At 46.1% G+C, this 19281-nt stretch overlaps 1 protein-coding gene across 15 annotated transcripts in view; it reads right to left on the minus strand.

The window, feature by feature from the left end:
* LOC109778470 (uncharacterized) overlaps window positions 1-5050 on the minus strand; it is a 42649-nt gene extending 37599 nt beyond the window's left edge. For 10 of the 15 annotated variants that reach the window (XM_073503247.1, XM_073503246.1, XM_040396861.3 and 7 more), the window contains exons 1-3: window positions 4769-5050; window positions 3817-4315; window positions 1288-1379 (exon numbers count right to left, since the gene is read on the minus strand). In XM_073503247.1, the coding sequence (XP_073359348.1) occupies window positions 1288-1379; window positions 3817-4315; window positions 4769-4845 (668 nt within the window). In that variant the 5' untranslated portion in view covers window positions 4846-5050. The remainder of the gene's footprint in view (window positions 1-1287; window positions 1380-3816; window positions 4316-4768) is intronic. The other 5 variants (XM_073503243.1, XM_073503241.1, XM_073503242.1 and 2 more) reach the window with 1 other exon arrangement.
* Between the last annotated feature and the right edge of the window lie 14231 nt (window positions 5051-19281).

Below are 19281 nucleotides of genomic sequence, written 5' to 3' on the forward strand. Positions count from 1 at the left end.
ATTAGTCTATGTTTAGTTTCCTTACACCTCAAGTCATGTGTAATATATATATGCCCCTTGGGCCTTCAATGAAGATAAGTTGCTTTCCTAACAGACATGTTTTGAAGACTCTTCATGCTACGACGACACTCTCAAGACGCGGATTTGGATTATCATTTTTTTCTAGTATTACACTTCTTCAAATGCAATGTTATTGCATACGCTTTGCATTTGAGGGGAGGGGGGGGGGGTGTTCGGAAGTATTAGTATTGGTCTAGGAGTCCTTATTAGTCTATGTTTACTTTCCTTGCACCTCAAGTCATGTGTAATATATATATATATAACAATATCTAACAATAGAGAAGTTGCTTTCCTAACAATTGTTACAGTATACGTGGATTGCACTAGCCCTTTCCATCAGTTCGGACTTTTGGTTGCGTTGGCTAGTGCATGAAGCTTAACATGGTATCGGAGCTAAGGTCTTGAGTTCAAGTCCTGGTTTGCGCAATTTATTAAAAATTGTTGTTGCCCCCCTTTGTGTCCACGTATAGGCCTCTTGAGTCATACGTGAGTTCCGCGCGCCGTCGCTCTCTTCCGGTTGCACGTGTTGACTTGTCTTCCCTGTCACACGTGAGAGGGGGTGTTACAGTATATGTGGATTGCACTAGCCCTTTCCATCAGTTCGGACTTTTGGTTGCGTTGGCTAGTGCATGAAGCTTAACAACAATATCCAACAATATATACTCGCTTATTTGCACAAAAACTTGGGCATTCATTAGAAAACCCTTGCACCAAAGTGGTGCCGCCCCTGATCCATGGTATAGCTATTGTGTCACATAATTCACATATTATCGATCTAAATGTGGTCAAACTTGAATCTTGGAATGGGTGGGCCATAGATGAGTACTATGTAAAGTAGAAAACAGGATTCGCTTCATGATATTTAAATTGTAGACTCGGTGTGTGGTTGCTAAATTGTGGTGTGCTCAACTTATTTATAGTCTACTGCGGATAGAAGTAGCTGTGTAAACAGGAAAAGGATGGCTAGCCAAACCAAAGGATAAAATAGGTAAGAGCTGATTATGCAAAAGGGATTATCATAATCCACCACAACACTGAACTCAGTAATAGAAACACATATATACTCCATCTGTAAACAAATATAATTTTAGGTCACTACTTTAGTGATTTAAAACGTCTTGCATTTGTTGACAGAGGGAGTAAGTAATAAGGGTAAGCTATGAGCAATTTTCGGCCAAATTTTGAGAAATTCGGTATGAAAATCAAGATAAAAGCTAGAGGACCTACCTCCTTTGAACAAATACATTAATATCTCTATCTCTGCCGTTCCCCCTTGATGAAACATCGATAACTGCTTGCAGTAACGAGCTAACAGCAGCCTGCAAACAATTTGTGTAATAATTGAGGGAGAAGAAAATTCAAATCTCACCAAAAAATTGTAATCTGCAGCTGGCTTATTGAATGATATCCATGTGGAATTAAGAAATACTCCCTCTGTTCACAAGTATAAGATGTTCTAACTTCTTTGTAAATCGGATGTATATAGACACGTTTTAGTGTGTTCACTCATTTCAGTCCGTATATAGTCCATATTGTGAACGGAGGAAGTATTAAAATAAAGCATGTCAGTTGTGGTGCTTGGACCTAAGTTGATTAATAGTGGCAGCATCTTCACAAGTTCACACATATTTTCCAGAGCAAAATCACTTCCACCAGGAAGCTTGTCACGCAGCCATAGATACTGGGCCCAGCCGGATAAATCCTAATTGCTTTTATTGCTTTCCAAGTCAAGTTAGTTTGGTTAGTAAGGATTGTGTTTAGATACTTCCTTGTTAGTTGAGTCGGTTCAAGTCTTTTGTAAACTACTGCCAAGCTGCGCTATAAAACTAGGCAATTAGCGTGTAATCAGGTATCAAAGAAAGAAACAGAAAAAAAAAGGTTTACCGGCGCCAAAACCCAAATACCATTGCCCCCGTCGAACATCCCACGATTATCCCCTCCACAATCTAGGTCATGACAACTTGGCATGAGACGAACCGATTCTCCAATCCCCACCACCATCCCCCATGGTCACCAAGATCACCAAGCTTCTGGATGAGAAGTTGTCCGCCCACCAGAAAGAACTTCTGGGTGAACTGAAAGGCACTGTCTTCAAGAAATTTAAAGAGGGCACTGAGAAATCAGGGAGCAAGCAGCAGCCAATCGCATGGGCACCGAGCGCCTCAAGTGGGTGGCTCCGTCAAGGGCCAGTACAGGGATAACCTGAAGACAGACACCATAACAGCCTGCCCACAACTGAAACCGACGAGTGCAAACCCAAATTTCACAAGCTGGAGTTCCGAATCTTTGACGTCTCCGAAGACGCACTGCCATGGCTCACTCGTGTTGAGCAAATGGGCAAGGCACACCGGAAAGTGCAAGGAGTGGCTCACATCCTACCATCTGGCGAGGCACGGAGGCAGGCATCACTATGGTACCGACGCCTCAGACGTGCACATAGCGCGCCTCCCTGGAGGGAGTTCAGTTCAATGCTGGATCGGCGTTTTGAGCCAAAATCCGGAACATCGAGCTGGCAGGGATTAAGAACCTGCATCAAATCGGCTCCGTCGACGACTATGAGGAGCAATTTTTAACTCTCATGTGCAGGTGCGAAGGACTTACAGAGGCACACCAGGTGGAGCCATTCATGGTGAGTCTTCACAGGTCGATCCGGACCGACATCAAGCTCATGTACCCAGCGACACTAGAGGATGCCATGGATCATGCACGCGCGTAAGAGGAGTGTGACACGCGAGAAGACAGCAAGAGAGAAAGCTCTCATGCCCAAGGGAACCACTAGGGAGGTGTCAAGCCATCTACTCCAGAACATGCAGCTCCTCCCAAAGCGATGGTGGCGTTACCCAGCAAGCGGCAACTCATGCGGCTATCACGAACGAGCGGCGTGCCAAGGGCCTCTGCTACAACGGTGACGGCAAGTACAACCCCGGCCATCGCTGCAAGTGCTTTTATGCTTGTTGGGTGGGTGTTTCCGAAGACGAGGCACCAACTGGACACAAGCACTGGTTCCGTTGTCTTCTTAGGCAGACTATTGCTCTTTCAAGCTGAAGAACGAGCTGCTTGTCGAAGGGGCGAGTGATGTCACGCCAGCCATGGGATACTGGGCCAGACAGATAGGTCCTAAACTCCTAATTGCTTTTATTGCTTCTCAAGTCAAGTTAGTTTGGTTAGTTCAGATTCTGTTTAGATCTTTCCTTGTTAGTTGAGTCGGTTCAAGTCCTTCCTAAACTACTGCCAAGCTGCATTATAAAGCCAGGCAATTAGCGTGTAATCAGGTATCGATGAAAGAATTAGAGAAGAGGGGATGTCTACCTCACCACGGCTCCAAAAACCAAATATCCTCGCCCCCCTCCTTCCAACGTCCCACGGTTATCCCCTCCGCAACCTAGGTTGTGACAGAGCTACTACTGTTTTAATACACACTAGTGGATTCAGTTACAATTGATAACCCATCCATAATTGTTTTAGCCACCTAACATACAAAATAACCGCCAAGTATATAAACTGACTACAACAGAATTGTACTCAATAATTCAAGAAGAAAAATTGGCTAACAACAGAATTACCTGAATGGGCTGAAGAAGCAAAAGAAATAAGGATGCATGTAACAACTACGGTTTACACAAAATACTCATGGCTGTTCTCTGAGTGGAATGGGGAAAAACTCAACAAAAACCTATTAAGACTACAGAGATTTATCACTCTCTTCACGCAAAGCACAAAGGCAAAATTTACATCTGAAGATTGTTAAGTTTCTACCTGGTAAGACAGCGATTTTATCCATGCATTGTTATCGACACCAAGCCACATCTTTGGGAACCAAGAGTTTATTGATGATTTGCTGTGATCAAGGAAAGCCAATTCAATAGATCTCGCAGCATCATGTATTGATTGGACAAGGCCAGTGCTTATGTCTTCATTTTGCAATGCTTTATCCAATTTCACCCTTATTTCCTTCATTTGACTTGCTGGATCAACTTGTGGTACTCCATTAACAGACACACCACTGCCATCATCTTGAGAAGCCAATGGAATACTGTGAACCCACCTTCCAGTTCTCTGAAAGGCTATCCTCTGTCTCCTAAATTCTAACCATCTAGCACTCAAAATGATCTTCTCAAATTCCGATGGTGAACTTGTTAAATAGCACTTTCTCTTAGAAATTTGGGAATGGAATTTTTGACTCCTTAGATCAACAACACTTCTGCATACGAACCTGAATCCGTATACTTTGTCCAGGGTGCAAATCTTTGATGTGCTGTAAACATACCCATTTGATCAGTTAATAATCCAAAACAGTAAACAGAACTGTAAAATGAACTTCATTATATCACAAATATTTGTCCACTAGTTCCACCCATCAAACCAACAGAACAGAAGCCAAAACAAGTTTTGGAACCCGATTCGCAAGTCATTTTTGACGATGAGACTGTGAGACCACAATGCTACAGGCATCACCTTTGCCAGCAAGCTACCAGACCAACAAGGCAGAAATTTCCAGCCTACACACAACCCCGAATCACCCGCCCAACTCAGAGACCAATTCAACAAACCACAAGCAGTCACACCTACACCTCCCAATAGCAAGACTAATCTGCGCATTCCTGCGCAATACCTCCCACCAGTGAGCTAACAGTAGCAACTAGCGACTAATGGGACAGCTAGCAAAGCCTCGGAAAGACATAGAACGAGATAGAGAGAGAAGTCCGACCTGGCTGCGCAGATGGCTGCCCTCGGCTCGCCGCCGAGGGTGAAGTGTCGCGGCTGCGACGCCACGGCGGTCGCCATCAGGGGCTGCTACTCCTCGAGGCCGACGACGAGATCGGCGCGGGATTCACGAGCTTCACAACAAGCGAGGACGAGAGGGATAGGGTTTATATCTGGAGGAAAGCTGCGGTGGGAAAGAACTCAACCGAAGCAAGGCTTCCAGGCGATGCGAGCGATGAGGGGGGAAAGAGGGCCCCGGAAACGATAGGCACCGGGAAGGGCCACTTGGCTTCTCCCTTTCTTCTTCTTTTCCTTTTTCTGGGAGTGTCTAGTTTTCAGTCGTGTGTTTTTCGGTTTGGTTTTGGTTGGATTTTTTCTTCAGTTCTGTCTAGACAAGTCTATGTAGTAGTGATTTAGCTTTTTATAATCCGGTCTTGCCATGTAAAAATGGACCATAAAATTTTGCTTTTATGTTGGTCCTCGCCGAGATTTGACCCGACAATTTTGATAAGATTCCTCATTCAAAGATGAGGAACTCATAATTGTTGCAATCATGCAAAACAAGTGTGGTTGCACGCTGTGGATATTCACTTTCAGGACGTTAATCTTTTCTCATGATTTTGCAAACGCTTTCAGAACCTTCACAAGCACGATTTTATACAGGAATGTACCTTCGACCCAAGGTTGTTCCGCATATGCAACCGGTGCATTTATTTATTTTTCGGCATATTTGTCACTCTTCGTGTCTCATTTAAGTTTTTCATCACATGTATAGAATGTATCATCCTCTTTTTTCGTGCATAGCAAATGCTCTAGAGGCATGTGGTAGCTATTTCTTTCCTAAGAATAAATAGCGTTAGTGTTCCTGGTTTACATCCTTATCAAAAGTTGCCCTCAGTATTTGGTATCAGGTGGTCTTACTCATGAGTATTATCGGCTAGCAAAGTCCTTCGTCTTACATAATCTTAGAAGATTTGTGTGTTGTGATCAAGGTTTTTTGTGGTCAAAATCTGAGATCTCCAAATACCAAAGATAGTGTTCGATTACTTGCAGTCGGAGAGCAAAGGGGGTATTCGGGTATGCTTGGACACATCGACTACATGCATTGTAAGTGAAAAAATAGCCTTATTATACGTAAAGGATTTTTTTTGTTGGCCATAATTGTGTACCAATAATCATTCTTGAAGTTGTTTCTTCACACAACCTTTGGATTTGGCATTCTTTCTTTGGTTTACCAGGATCTCATAATGATATAAATGTTCTTCTCTATTCACCCATGTTTGCAAATCCAGTTGAAGGGCATGCTTCAAAAGTGAATTATACCATCAATGGTCACAACTACAACATGGGTGTTACCTTGCAGATGTCATTTATCCCCAATGGGCCACATTCGTGAAGACAATTCCAAATCAAATAGGTGAAAGGAACAAACTTTTCTCCCACATGTGCCTCTGGGGGTTCAGCAAGCTTGTTTTGCAATTGTATGTGGATCAACAAGGTATTGAAATCTGGAGATACATGGAGAAGTTACAACAACTTGTATCATCCTGCATAACATGATAATACAAGATGAGTGTGGAAGTCGTGTAGACTACTGCTACAAGAATATGGGAGAACTGGCCACACATTCTCACCAAGAGCCAGCTGCATTGACTCAATTTCTTCAAGTTCAGGGTGATATTCAAGACAAATAAGTTCATTGTCAGCATCAACTTGATATAGTTGAGCACATGTGGTGCGGAGCACACTACCGTCATCACCATGGACGTGGCTCCATCGCCAATGAACAGGCGCAACACATATAGCAGGGTGAACTCTATCCTTTACGTGTGTCTACTTGGTTCTCAAATGATGGTATACTACTTGACCATCCTCCCTCGTGCGTTCATAGGTTTGAGCTAAGCTTCACACTTGTCGAGGAGAGTCCAATCACAAGAGCACGCCTACACCATTGATGACCCACAAGTATAGGGGATCAATCGTAGTCCTTTCGATAAGTAAGAGTGCCAAACCCAACGAGGAGCATAAATAATTGATAAGCGATTTTCAGCAAGGTATTCTCTTCAAGTGCTCTAAGTAGTAGTAACAGATAGTTTGGCATCAAGATAATTGGTAACAAGTAGCAAGTAACAATAGTAACAAAGGTGCAGCAAGGTGGCCCAATCTTTTTCGTAGTAAAGGACAAGTCGAAAGTACTTCTTATAGCGAGCAAAATGTTCTCGAGGACACATGGGAATTTCATCTAGTTACGTTCATCATGTTTAGTTGATTTGCGTTCACTACTTTGATAATTTGATATGTGGGTGGACCGATGCTAGGGTGTTGTTCTTACTTGAACGAACAACCCACTTATGATTACCCCCTCTCGCAAGCATCCTCACCTACGAAAGAAGAATTAAGATAAACCTAACCATAGCATGAAACATATGGATCCAGATCACACTACAAAAAAAAAAGACACATCCGTGACATTTTGGGCCGAACGAAAAAAAATTGTCATACTTATGACACTTCTATGACGATAATTGTGACAAAACCCGGTATCATCATAGATGTGGTGGGGTCCTACTTCTATGACAAAAAATCATGACAGAAAATGGGCTTTTCGTCCTAGGCGGGCCGGAGACGCAGCTGCATGACATTCTTTGGGCCGTCCATGACGGAAAAAACCGTGGTAGAAGCGAGGGCGAGGAAAATATCGGGGTGTTCCCAGTTACAGTGGGTGGTCGGGGCCGAGCGATGCGCGTTTCTCTCATACACGCACGCGCGTGGGTACGAGGCGTTGGGCTCTAACTGAACCTGAGCGAGGCGTTGGGCTCTAACTGAACCCGAGCGATTGCACTACAGGCTACGCCTTACTGAACCCGAGCGATCGATCGATGGCTGTTAACTGAACCCAATCGAGCGATTCCTTCGCTACTGCTGCTAACTAAAGCCGATCGATGCTGCCCTGGATGAACAGTGAGCGTTGCTGGGGGGGTTTGGATGAACAGTACCCGGTGGGGGTGGATGAGCGGGACCCCGTGGTGTTGCCTCTGGATGAACAGGACCCCGATCGATCGAGCCGGTTGGGGCTGGATGAACAGGACCCCGTGGAGGGCTGGATGAACAGGACCACCCCGTAGAGGGTTGGATGAACAGTGGACGGTGGAGGGCTGGATGAACAGTAGCCCGTGGAGGGGTGGTTGAACAGGAGGCCGTGGAGAGGGCTGGTTGAACAGTAGCCGGTGGAGTAGCGCGCGGTGGAGGCTGGATGAACAGGAGCCCGTGGATGAACAGTCGCAGGTGGAGGCTGGAGGAGGTCGACGGTGGATGAACAGTAGCCCGTGGAGGCTAGAGGGGGTCGACGGTGGAGATGAACAGTATCCCGTGGAGTCCCGTTTTGCGGTACGCCACACCCCTCCCGATGAACAGGACCCCCGTTTCGACCGTAGCGCTCCAACACAAGTCCGTTTCCTCCGTTTTGCGGTACGCCACACCCCTCCCGATCAACAGGAACCCCGTTTCGACCGTAGGAGGTCCGTTTCCTCCGTTTTGGGGTACGCCATACCCCTCCCGATGAATAGGATCCAGTTTCGACCGTGGCCGGTCGAACACAAGGCCGTTTCCTCCGTTCTGCGGTACGCCTGGCCTCGTTTCCATCGGTTGTTCCGTCCAAGCCCTCCCGATGAACATGACGACGCATTCCGTTCCGACCCAGCCGGTTGCCTCCCCATGAACACGACGACGACGCAGTTTCTCCGTTCCGTCCCAGCCATGTACACGAGCCCTGGCCGTACGTATGCACGAGTAGGCGTTCGAGACCCTGCCCGTATGTACGTATGTGGCCGTATTTTCTTTCTTGCACATTGGCCGCTGTACGTACGTGTACATGCTACGTGCGCGCCTCTACTACGAGACGTGCGCGCCTCTACATCGACCAGTATGTACGTACATGTTCGCGACCAGAATGACAACACTACGTACGCTTCGACCAGGTGGGTCCCGACTGTCAGGCACTTCCTTGCCTGCGAAGATGTAGCTGGTGGGTCCCAGCAGTCAGGGGCGAATCATTTTTTTTTGCCCGGACGCACTTCCTTGCGTGCGAAGATGTAGCTGGTGGGTCCTAGCAGTCAGGGGGAAACGTTTTTTTTGTGAAATACGGTGGCCCGTCCGGTGGGTCCCTGCTGTCAGGTGGAGGAATAATTATTTTGCGCGTAATAAGGAGGCACTTCCTTGCTGCGGCCGTGGACCCAGCTGTCAGCCTCTCCACGTACAGTACTCTTCCGATGGAAGTCGGTCGTTGACCACATTGACCACGCCGCGCCGAGAGCACCAAGGTGGTGGACGACGGCGAGGCCTAAGAGGGATGGCCTGGCCAGCGGTGCGAGTAGTAGGGGGCAGTGAGGCCTCCGCGGCATCGCAGCCGGCCATGGAAGGCAGGAGCACGAGGCACGATCGGCGCTGGTTTGGGCGGCTGAAGCAAGAAGACCAGAGGTTGAAGAAGCACTATGGCCGTTGGATGGACATCGTACGGTCACTGGAGCTATAATCGTGCATATTGACTAAGTTGACAAAGCCCTCCGTCCCCGTCAACTTAGTAGGCCCACAAGTCAGCCTCCCACTATACTGGGTCCCAGCTAGCAGGGGGAGTATTCATTTTTTTGTGCGTAATATGGAGGCACTTCCTTGCGTGCGAAGATATAGCTGGTGGGTCCGAGCTCTCAGTGGCGGTAATGTTTTTTTCGCGAAATACAGAGGCCCTTTCGGTGGGTCCCAGATGTCAGGTGGAGGAATCATTATTTTGCGCATAATAAGGAGGCATTTCCTTGCGTGCGGCCGTGGACCCAACCGTCAGCCTCTCCACGTACAGTCCACTTCAGATGCATGTTGGTCGTTGACCACGTTGACCAGGCCGCACCGAGAGCACCAGGGCGATGGACGACGGCGAGGCCTAGGAAGGGAACGACACGGGGTCAGGGAAGACTCGGCAGTTGTTTCCCACGGGGAGGGGAGTACGACTGTACGAGGGTTTACTAGTTCTTCTGCCGTCGCCGGAGAATAACAGCAGGTGTGGGTGAGTAGAGGGATGGCTACGCCAGCGATGGGAGTACGGTGGGGCGGTGAGGCCTGCGCGGCAACACAGCCAGCCGCGGGGAGGAGGGAGCAGGCAGTCCCGCCGGCGCTTGTTTGAGCGGCTGGAGCAGGAAGAGCGGAGATTGAAGAAGCACGACGGCCGTTGGATGGACATCCAACAGTCACTGCTTGTGCGTCAACCTTTTTTTAGGAAAACCTCAAATCCGTGGAAAACTGCATACAACCCATCTGCCATTATTTCTAATAATTTACAGCCCATTTGCTAATTCTTAAGGGTTTTTTGGAGCCCATATTCTTTTTGTTAGCATTACAGCCCATATTGTGGCCACGGTTAAAAAATTATATGAAATTTTGCATATTTCGGTGCGGTCTGAACTGTTTTTAATCCCGAAATTTCGAGTCACGTCAAACTGATTTTAAAAATAAATATATATCAATATAAAATTCAACAAATTGTCCACGCATAAAAATCAATGCAATTTAAAATCTCAAAATGAAAAAAAGAAATTTGAAACTAATTACCGGTTTGATGTGTTCTAAAAATGTACAACCCATTTCTCATTACCGATAGGCCATTTTCTCGGCCAGCCGAATGAAAGCTCTCCTCGTCTTGAAAGATTTGCAGCCCAACAGGCCTGACAAAGCGACTTACTTGGCAAATCACAAAAAAACTGGGCTATGATCGTGGACCCAGCTGCGGTCGTGGACCCAGCTGTCAACCTCTCCACGTATAGTACTCTTCCAATGGAAGTCGGTCGTTGACCACGCCGCGCCGAGAGCACCAAGACGGTGGACGACGGCGAGGCCTAGGAAGGGGACGACGCGGAGCCGGGGAAGACGCGATAGTGGATGTCCATGCGGAGAGGAGTACGAGGGTTCACTGGTTCGGCTGCGGTGTGAGGTTGCCGTCGCCACAGGGCCTAGCTAGCGGTGGGAGTAGTAGGGGGTGATGAGGCCTCAACGGCAGCACAGCCGGCCACTCGAGGCAGGAGCAGGCGGTCTCGCCGGCGCTGGTTTGGGCGGCTCGTGCAAGAAGAGCAACGATTGAGGAAGCAGCAGGACCATTCGATTCAAATCCAACGGTTACTGCTGCTAGAATCGTTTGTTGACTAAGTTGACAAGCCCTGTGTATGTGTCAACTTAGTAGGCCCACAGGTCAGCCTCCCAACCGGTGCGCCCCAGATGTCAGTGGGAGGAATCTTTTTTCGCGTAATAAGGAGGCAGTTGATTGCGTGCGGCTAGGCCAGCGGAGGGAGTAGGGTGGGCCGGGGAAGCTTGCGCGGCATCATAGCGGGCCACAAGAGGAGGGAGCAGGCAGTCCTGCCGGTGCTAGTTTAGGTGGCTGGAGCAGGAAGATCAGAGATTGAAGAAGCACGTCGGCCGTTGGATGGACCTCCAACAGTCACTGCTGCTAGAATCGTGTGTTGACTGACAAAGCCTTGCGTAAACAAGTCAGCCTCGAAATCTGTGGTGTGTACAACCCATTTGCTATTATTTTTATAATTTTTACTCATTTTTTAATTCATATGGAATTTATTGCAGCCCGTTTTCCATTTTTAGAATTGCTGCCCATTTTCTGGTCAGTACCAAGGTTAAAAAATTAACTAAATATGTGGGAAATTTTGAAAATTCGCAAATTTTTGCTGGGGAACAAAATATTCTTAATCCAAAAATTAGTAGCCATACTAAACAAATTTAAAAATAAATTAGTACTATGTCATGTTAAATCCAATGAAATACGTATAAGATATCAGTGAAGAACAAAAACAAAAAAAGAAACTAATATCCCATTTGCTATAATTTTTTGGAATTTTCAACCCCTTTTGATATTACTATTAACAGACACTGACCATACTCTTTGGCCAGGCCGGAATGCATCCCTCCTCGTCTTGAAAAGATTTGCAGCCCAGTAAGTCGGAGAAAACAAATAGGCCTAGCTTGGGTATTCTTCAAAAAGAAATACTGGGCTACCTATTTTCCCAAAGAAAAAACTGCTGGGCTGGTCATGTTGTTAGACGGGCCACAGAGACCGCACAACCCAGTTTATAGCGTGCTCCCCCAAATTACTACTAAAAAAAGTTGTGCAATGCTGTCGTTAATTGACTATACGTTGAAAATAATGTGGGTCCCAGATATCAGCAGGGTGAATTAGAGTAAAAAACGAGGGGTTCATCTGAGTAGTAAAAGAGGCGCTTGCTTGTGTTCGGGAGTGGACCTGGTGGGTCCGTACTGTCATACTCACAACTACAGTCCTCTCCCGATTCACTATGTTGACAGGGACCGTTTCGAAAAAAAAACTATGTTGACAGGGCCGGACGGCGGCGAGCGCACCAAGGCGGAGGATAAAGTGTTGTCGCCAATGTGCTGGGCTGGGTTGGACATTCTTATTGAAAAATAAAAATGGACCGGATCTATTTACGACGTTGACTACGATTTGCATGGGTCCGCTGGTTGCAGGAAGAAAATGCTGGGAGAAAGAAGGCTGGTCGCTATCTTTGCCGAAGAATAATATCGATTGAATGTAACGACACTATCATAGGAAATAATATCCTCGTGTTAAATCGTGAATTTAAAGAACTGGTGTATGAGCATTTAGCTTTATTTATTTATTTACTTATTTATGTTTAGCGGACCATGAGCATGTACCTAGGCCGGATTCATGTGAGAGCCTCCCTTCCAGTTAATTATGGGCTTCTCTATTGGGCCTTCATCAGTGGGCTGCATGTTATCAACAAGTGGAAAATGTGTTCCGTACGAAAAATAGTATGCGCTACGTACGGTACGGGGCACTAAAGGATCGAACCGTGCAACGACTTCCAAAACATTGTGTTTGTCGTTCTAACAACACATTTATTCAACTAACAGACGAAATATACTACTGATTGTACATTGAAAACAGCAGCAGCAGCAACCAGGGTGGGGGTGCAACAGAAGCAGTAAACAGGCCAGAAGAGTGAAGACGCAGCTCTTTCTTCCAATCCAAACATCAGCCATCATTAGAAAAGGGCTACCAAAAAAGAACAAGTGTATGCATCAAACTAAATAAAGATCCTACTACACCAAGTGTACGCATCTAACTAACTAGCTCAGTTAGACGTTACTATTTATTAAGTTGTGGAGATTGGCTGACGGCTTGAACCAGATGGGTGCTTGACGGGGGAAACTCCAGCCAGCAGGTCAAAGTCTGATACTTGTGATCCTCTCTCCTACTTTGGGCTGCAGAGCGTGGCGGCACATATCAGGGTATGGTGCATGCAGAGACGCATGGTACGTTGTGTACTCACAGTTTTGCCTGATGAACGAAACCGCGCTGCCATCATGATCCTTGCCGTCGGTTATCTCCTGGTTAATCGGATAATTCAGTCTGACAAACAAAGAGCATGTACCAAGGCTACTTATCAACCTCCAGTCAAAAATTCCTGATGGCCCAGAGAAGCTGGGATCCTGCTCAAAGACCTTGCAGTGACTGTGATTGTATTCCGCGAAATAACATGTCCGGTACGTGCGAACGATCATCAATCGTTCGTCGTCGTCTGATCGAGCCAGGAACCACCTGCAACTGCCATGCCGATTTTCTTTGAAAGGTTCTGGGATTAGGAAGGGTAGGGACACCAGGCGGCCTACAGCATCATATCAAGTTGGAGTCAAATAACCCTAAAAAAGTTGGAGTCAAATAAAAAAGGGCTCTTGATGTAGTCAATCTTAAGAACAGCATGGTATGAGCATGAATATTTTTTTAGTAAATGTTGACAGTAATATAAGCAAGCCATCATGATATCATAGGAAAGTAACATACTGCTGTAAGAGCCGTTTGTAGCGATGACTGGAGTAGGCCAGCAATACGTCCATAGAAGGAGTCGATAGCGTAAATGAAGCCCTTGTGTTCAATGGCATCAGAGAACCATGGAGGATGTATGATCCTGCGATGGACGTGTAGATTTATCCACTTACCGCAGTGACCTGTCAGATAGGCGAGACCGCGGTTGAAGAACGCAATTAGCCTGAAGTCTTTATAATTCGCAGATCTTGTGGGCACTTGGCAGATTACAACCTTGAGCAAATCAAACTTGGTATCATGTTGGCTATTGTAAGATTCCGAGTATTCTGGGCTGCGGTGCCAAAGCAGTGCAGTGTTAATCGAAGGAAGGGGGATCAATCCCGGGTGTAGACCTCCACGAGCATCCAGCTGCCGCGACCGTCGACGAGCACCATCCAAGACGTGTTCATGCCGACCCAGTACATACCGTTAATGTAGTTGAGGGTGACGGGGATCGGATCGCAGTGAAGGGGGTTGATGCTCGCCACCCTACGATCATTATGCTGCGTGACACGCCATTTCTGAAGATCAGGCGGCATCAGCAAGCAAGGAGCTGGCTTAAAAAGCTCCGGCCTGAGGGCTTTGAGTAAATACAGCCCCAACGAGCACGCAGCGAGCGGCATGGTACTGAGATTTTCCACACGCGAAACAATGAGCTTGATTACCTCTGTGGGGAGCGAATTCCAGCCACTCTTTCGGCGGACACTGCTCGGTTCTGCCATTGTTAGTGCTTGGGTTTCGGACGAGGGGGGGAGGCGCCTTAGCGGGGATGGAAGATTGGACGAGGGAGGGAGGCGCCTTAGCGGGGATGGAAGAGCGGACAAAGATGGAGAAGCGAATATGTGCTGCGGGAAGTGGACGGGTGATGATGACTACAACACGCCGCTTGACTTACGAGACACATACCAGCAGCGTAGGGTCATATCGAAGTCAGACAACTTGCTTGAGTGATCACAGTACTGGTAGTCCCTACAGTACCTGCTACTATGCCCTAACTTGCTTGAGTAGAGTAGTAGTGGAGTAGGACTCTGCTCTACTACTAGCACCGGAGGAGTAGTATGTTCTAATCTAAAATAGTTACAAACTTCAATGCCCGAGCGTGGAACGACTACGAACCGCCATCGGTGCTAACTCCAATCCCCAGCAAACGTTCGCTGGGAGACATGGCAGTTGCAAACGCCCGCGACGCAGTTACAATACATGTGTAAGGGTGGCGGTTTTGTCAAATACTATGGCTTAAAAACAGGCCACCGTCGGATGGAAATCTGACGGTTACGTGGGATTTGCCAGGATTGAGCTCGTGCCGAACAATCGCCAGATATCATTACTAAAAAAAGGTTAAAACACCCGGGGCTATAACTTGCATAGGTTGACCACTAACAATGATACTAACATAGTTGTAAAATGGTCAAAGACCGAGTCTACGTGGTGTTTGGAATTATATGCAAAAAAAATTAGCAAGATGCCCGTGCATTGCACGGAACATCAAGATGTATTTTTTTACAAAACACCTGTTGTGATTGACACATGTAGGAGTAATCCCATGTGTAAAAACTAATGATATCTTGAGAATTTTATCGGAAAATGGTATGTCGACCATTTCATCGAAAAAATGATATGTCAAGAAAGATGATAGAGGTGAGGAGGAGTGGGGCGTGGTGGTGACTGGTGGTCGGACTGGGCGGAGGCATGGGGATGGACGGCGCCGGCAGCGGCCACCATGCCAGATTGTTCCAGAGACTTCCTTTTGTAATTGCTCAGCAATGAGGTTGTGGGAGATAAGGATGAACGAGGCAAGGTCTTATCTGTAAATGTGGAGAGAGGTGCGGGTATCTTTTGTAAATTTGTCATAGTTTGCTTTCTATCCGTCAGATATAGATCGGACAGTCTATATTATAAGATGACAGGCACACCATCATCACCACCTCGGTTTTTTCTCTACTCCTACTCCTATAAAAGACTCAGTTGGTGATGATGGTGTGTCTGCCATCCACCATTTCTGACCATTAGATCTGCATCTAAGCTGTGATGTAAGTTGTGGACTTTTGCAACAATTCCCACTTCTCTGCTCCAGTTTACACAAAACCCCTTAGTATCTTGAAACCAACCACATTCCTCCCTTACTTCATCAAAACAGCCCAAAGAATATATTTGGAGTGAAACATAAGATTTTTTTAGTGATATGTATGTCAAAAGTAAACTGTTTTCTTTCAAATTTGTGAATATGTATTATTCTACTTTGGATCCGTTGCAACGGACGGGCTCATTGTTATAAAGGTTTATATCTTGCATTCTCCGCAACCAACACCTAGTGTACTGGTCCGGGCCGGATGCTCGCAGCCCGATGACCTGAGTTCGAATTCTGTCCTAAACTTTAGCTTTTTATATTTTTTTAATATATACTACTTCTTTCGCTACTGTACTAGTAGTGGAACCCAAGAGTACTTAGAATACAGGATTAAGGATGGATTTGTTTCTTTTTAACTTTCTGTACGAATCTGTAGCCAGCCTGCAAGTCATGTACACTGTACTGACAGTGGAACCCACAGAGTACTTAGAATACAAGATTAAGGATGCAATTAACTTTTTATAGAGGGAGAATCATACACACAATTAACTCAAATGGATTGGACGTGTCTCTATTATTCTCCAACGGCAACCGGCAAATTTCCTCCCGCGGGCCGGAGTAGGTTTCTCAGTTTGCATGCGGGTTTAACGAAGGGGTTTGATGGAGGCGAGGAGGCGTGTTCAGCCGGGCGTGCAGTGGACGACGCAATACTATTCGATTTGACAACTACAACTAGTATATTATAAAAACAAAGAAGAGTAGTAGAGATAGAGATAAGAATAGAGACTAGGGAGGAGCACCATCTACTGCTTCGTGGGCTACTCCTGCGCTCCATTCGGCGGCCGCAACGTCCCCTACAACCACTCCCTCCCGCGCTCCATTCAGCGGGCGCTGTTGAAATTTGGGGAGCGCACTCTCGTGACTGCTAGCAGCGACGACTTCACCGACGACGACTTCTTCCCCGACCTCGGCAACCTCTTCCTCAACAACATGGGCGACAACCTCAACGCCAATGGTGCTGCTCCCGTTGCACCGTATGTGTTTCTGTCCTTCCCGTTCGAAATCGTGGTAGAATTCATGTTTCTAGTCTGTGTCCTAGATTCGATCTGTTCATCTACTATGCTAGTCTGCATGATTAGTTTAATCTCTGTTATAGCCGTCATGATTTATTTTGTGCTTATTCGGACTAAATCTCGTAGTAACTTGCTCATATATACAACTGGCGAAACGTCCCCTACAGCCACTCCTGTTTCATGGACAGCCTAGTCGATGCCTCCAAGGAGCCCTTCGTCTACTGCTATGAGTGCCCGATGCCGTTTTGGGGCTCGCCGGCGGACATCGTGCATCACCTGACGCAGGCGTGCGGCGATCACTACTGGCCCTTGGCGAAGAACATCAAGTACAAGACGTGCTACCCGTTCACCGTGCCGGAGTCGCTGGAGGATCAGCGCCGCCTGCTAGTCTCGGAGGAGGACGACAGCGTCTTCCTCTTGATCGTGGGCACCGGCGAGGCCCGCGCAGGCCGCCGCCACATCTCTGTAGTGTGCATCAGGGGCGACGCCGCTGATGCTGACACTGACACGAGGCTGATGTACGGGTGCGTGCTCACTAGTACTACCCCTCGGAGGTACGTGGGCGGCGACACTGGCTACGTCAAGCTGACTTGGACTCTGCCGAGCTGGGACCTTCCCGCCGATGTGGACATGGAAGACACACGGTATTATTTGACCCCCAACAATGTGCACGGGGACTCCAAGGAGGTTCACCTGGACATCTGCATTATCAAGTTAAATGTTGATCATTAGTCTTCGCTCAATGTAATCCGCTGTCTAAGTATGTGGAGACTTCCATGCATGATCTTGCTCTATTGGAGTATCGCGCATGAATAAAAGTGTATCCATTTATGGTTTAGTCTAGAATCTTCCATGTATGAATTTTTACTACAGTGCTGGTGAAAGACTTATGATGCACCATTTCTTACATATCCTCTACCCCCTTCCAAGTCATCCTGATTTAATCCCTCCGTCTAGGTGTATAAGTGCATGGTTAATACTTAAATAGTATAGCCAACTGTTGACTATAAGAAAGTGCCATGTCATCTGTAGCCAACATGTATAACAATGGATACTCAAAAACTAATTCTTGAAGATCATTTCTTGCAAAGCACAATAAGAGTTATTTCTTCACAAGTTTTGGATGCAGGTTGAACAGTTGAACGCTTTTGTTTGCAAAAGATACTTTTTTAATCTATTTCACCCGGATGTTTGTGAGCTCTAGAGATGAAATAATATACGAACAAACCTATCGATACCCGTTACACATGAGATGACCCCCACATCCTTTGTCAAAATAAACAACTCCCCGATCAATGCATTTCACTCTTTCGTGCAATGCACGGGCACCTTACTATAGATTAGTACGACCAAAAATTGAACTAACATTATATATAGTACGATAAATGATGATGCATGTCACCTAAAATTATATCATTGAAAACTATGTTCAAATATGAATCCAACGATATTGTTTTTGTTGACATGCACTAACATTTTGTCAGTTAAATCTTCTGTCAAATTCAATGGGGGATAAACCACGACCGATGTAGTACTCCCTCCATTTCTTTTTAGTCTGCATATAAGGTTTGGCCAAAGTCAAGCTTTGTAAAGTTTGACTAACTTTATATTAAAAAATATAAACATTGACAATATAAAATCAACATCATCAGATGCATCACGAAATGTATTTTCATACTATATAGTTTTAATATTGTAGATGTTCATATTTTTATATATAAATTTGGTCAAACTTTGTGTAGTTTGACTTTGATCAAATCTTATATGCAGAGTAGAAAGAAACGGATGGAGTACTAGTGTAGAGGGCAGCGCTGCACGGGAGTCTCACCCCGCTCGTGGCGCGGCAGTAAAGCCGTCATATCACAAAACCCAACCACTCCCAGTAATAAGTGGCCTGGTAAAATAAACGGACAAGCAACATCACATCCCTCTGTCTTTTTTGCATTTCATCTCTCTGTATTTAATTTCTCCGGTTCATCTCGCACACTCGATCCCTAGCTACTACTCCTAGTATCCCTAGCTACTACTCCTAGGGCCAGTTCTTTTGGCGGCTTCCCCAGCTTTTCCCATAAGACTAGTCACAGTGGAGAGTAACATTAAGGCGCCTCACTCATTTATTTGGGCTTCTAAACTACTACTAATAGTATCTTCGTCCTGGTTTATTCCTCACCATTGTAATTTGTGCTAAATTTTGACCAAAGATTTAACTGATAAAATGTTAGTGCATGTGACATGCACTAACATTTCATTAGTTAAATTTATGATCAAAATTTGACACAGATTACAATGGGGACCAATAAACTAGGACAGAGGTAGTAGTTATGGGATTACTAATCTAGAAGCCTAAAAGAACTGGCCCCTGGTACTCCTACTAGTAGTAGTACTCAAGTTGGAATTCCAATTGCACGGCACAACTTGTTAGGCAAAAAATTCGATACAGGGTGTAGGAAGCGGTTTGGGAATTTGCATGCCTTTCCGACCAG

The sequence above is a fragment of the Aegilops tauschii genome, chromosome 7 (assembly GCF_002575655.3).
Source record: "Aegilops tauschii subsp. strangulata cultivar AL8/78 chromosome 7, Aet v6.0, whole genome shotgun sequence".
Taxonomy (NCBI): domain Eukaryota; kingdom Viridiplantae; phylum Streptophyta; class Magnoliopsida; order Poales; family Poaceae; genus Aegilops; species Aegilops tauschii.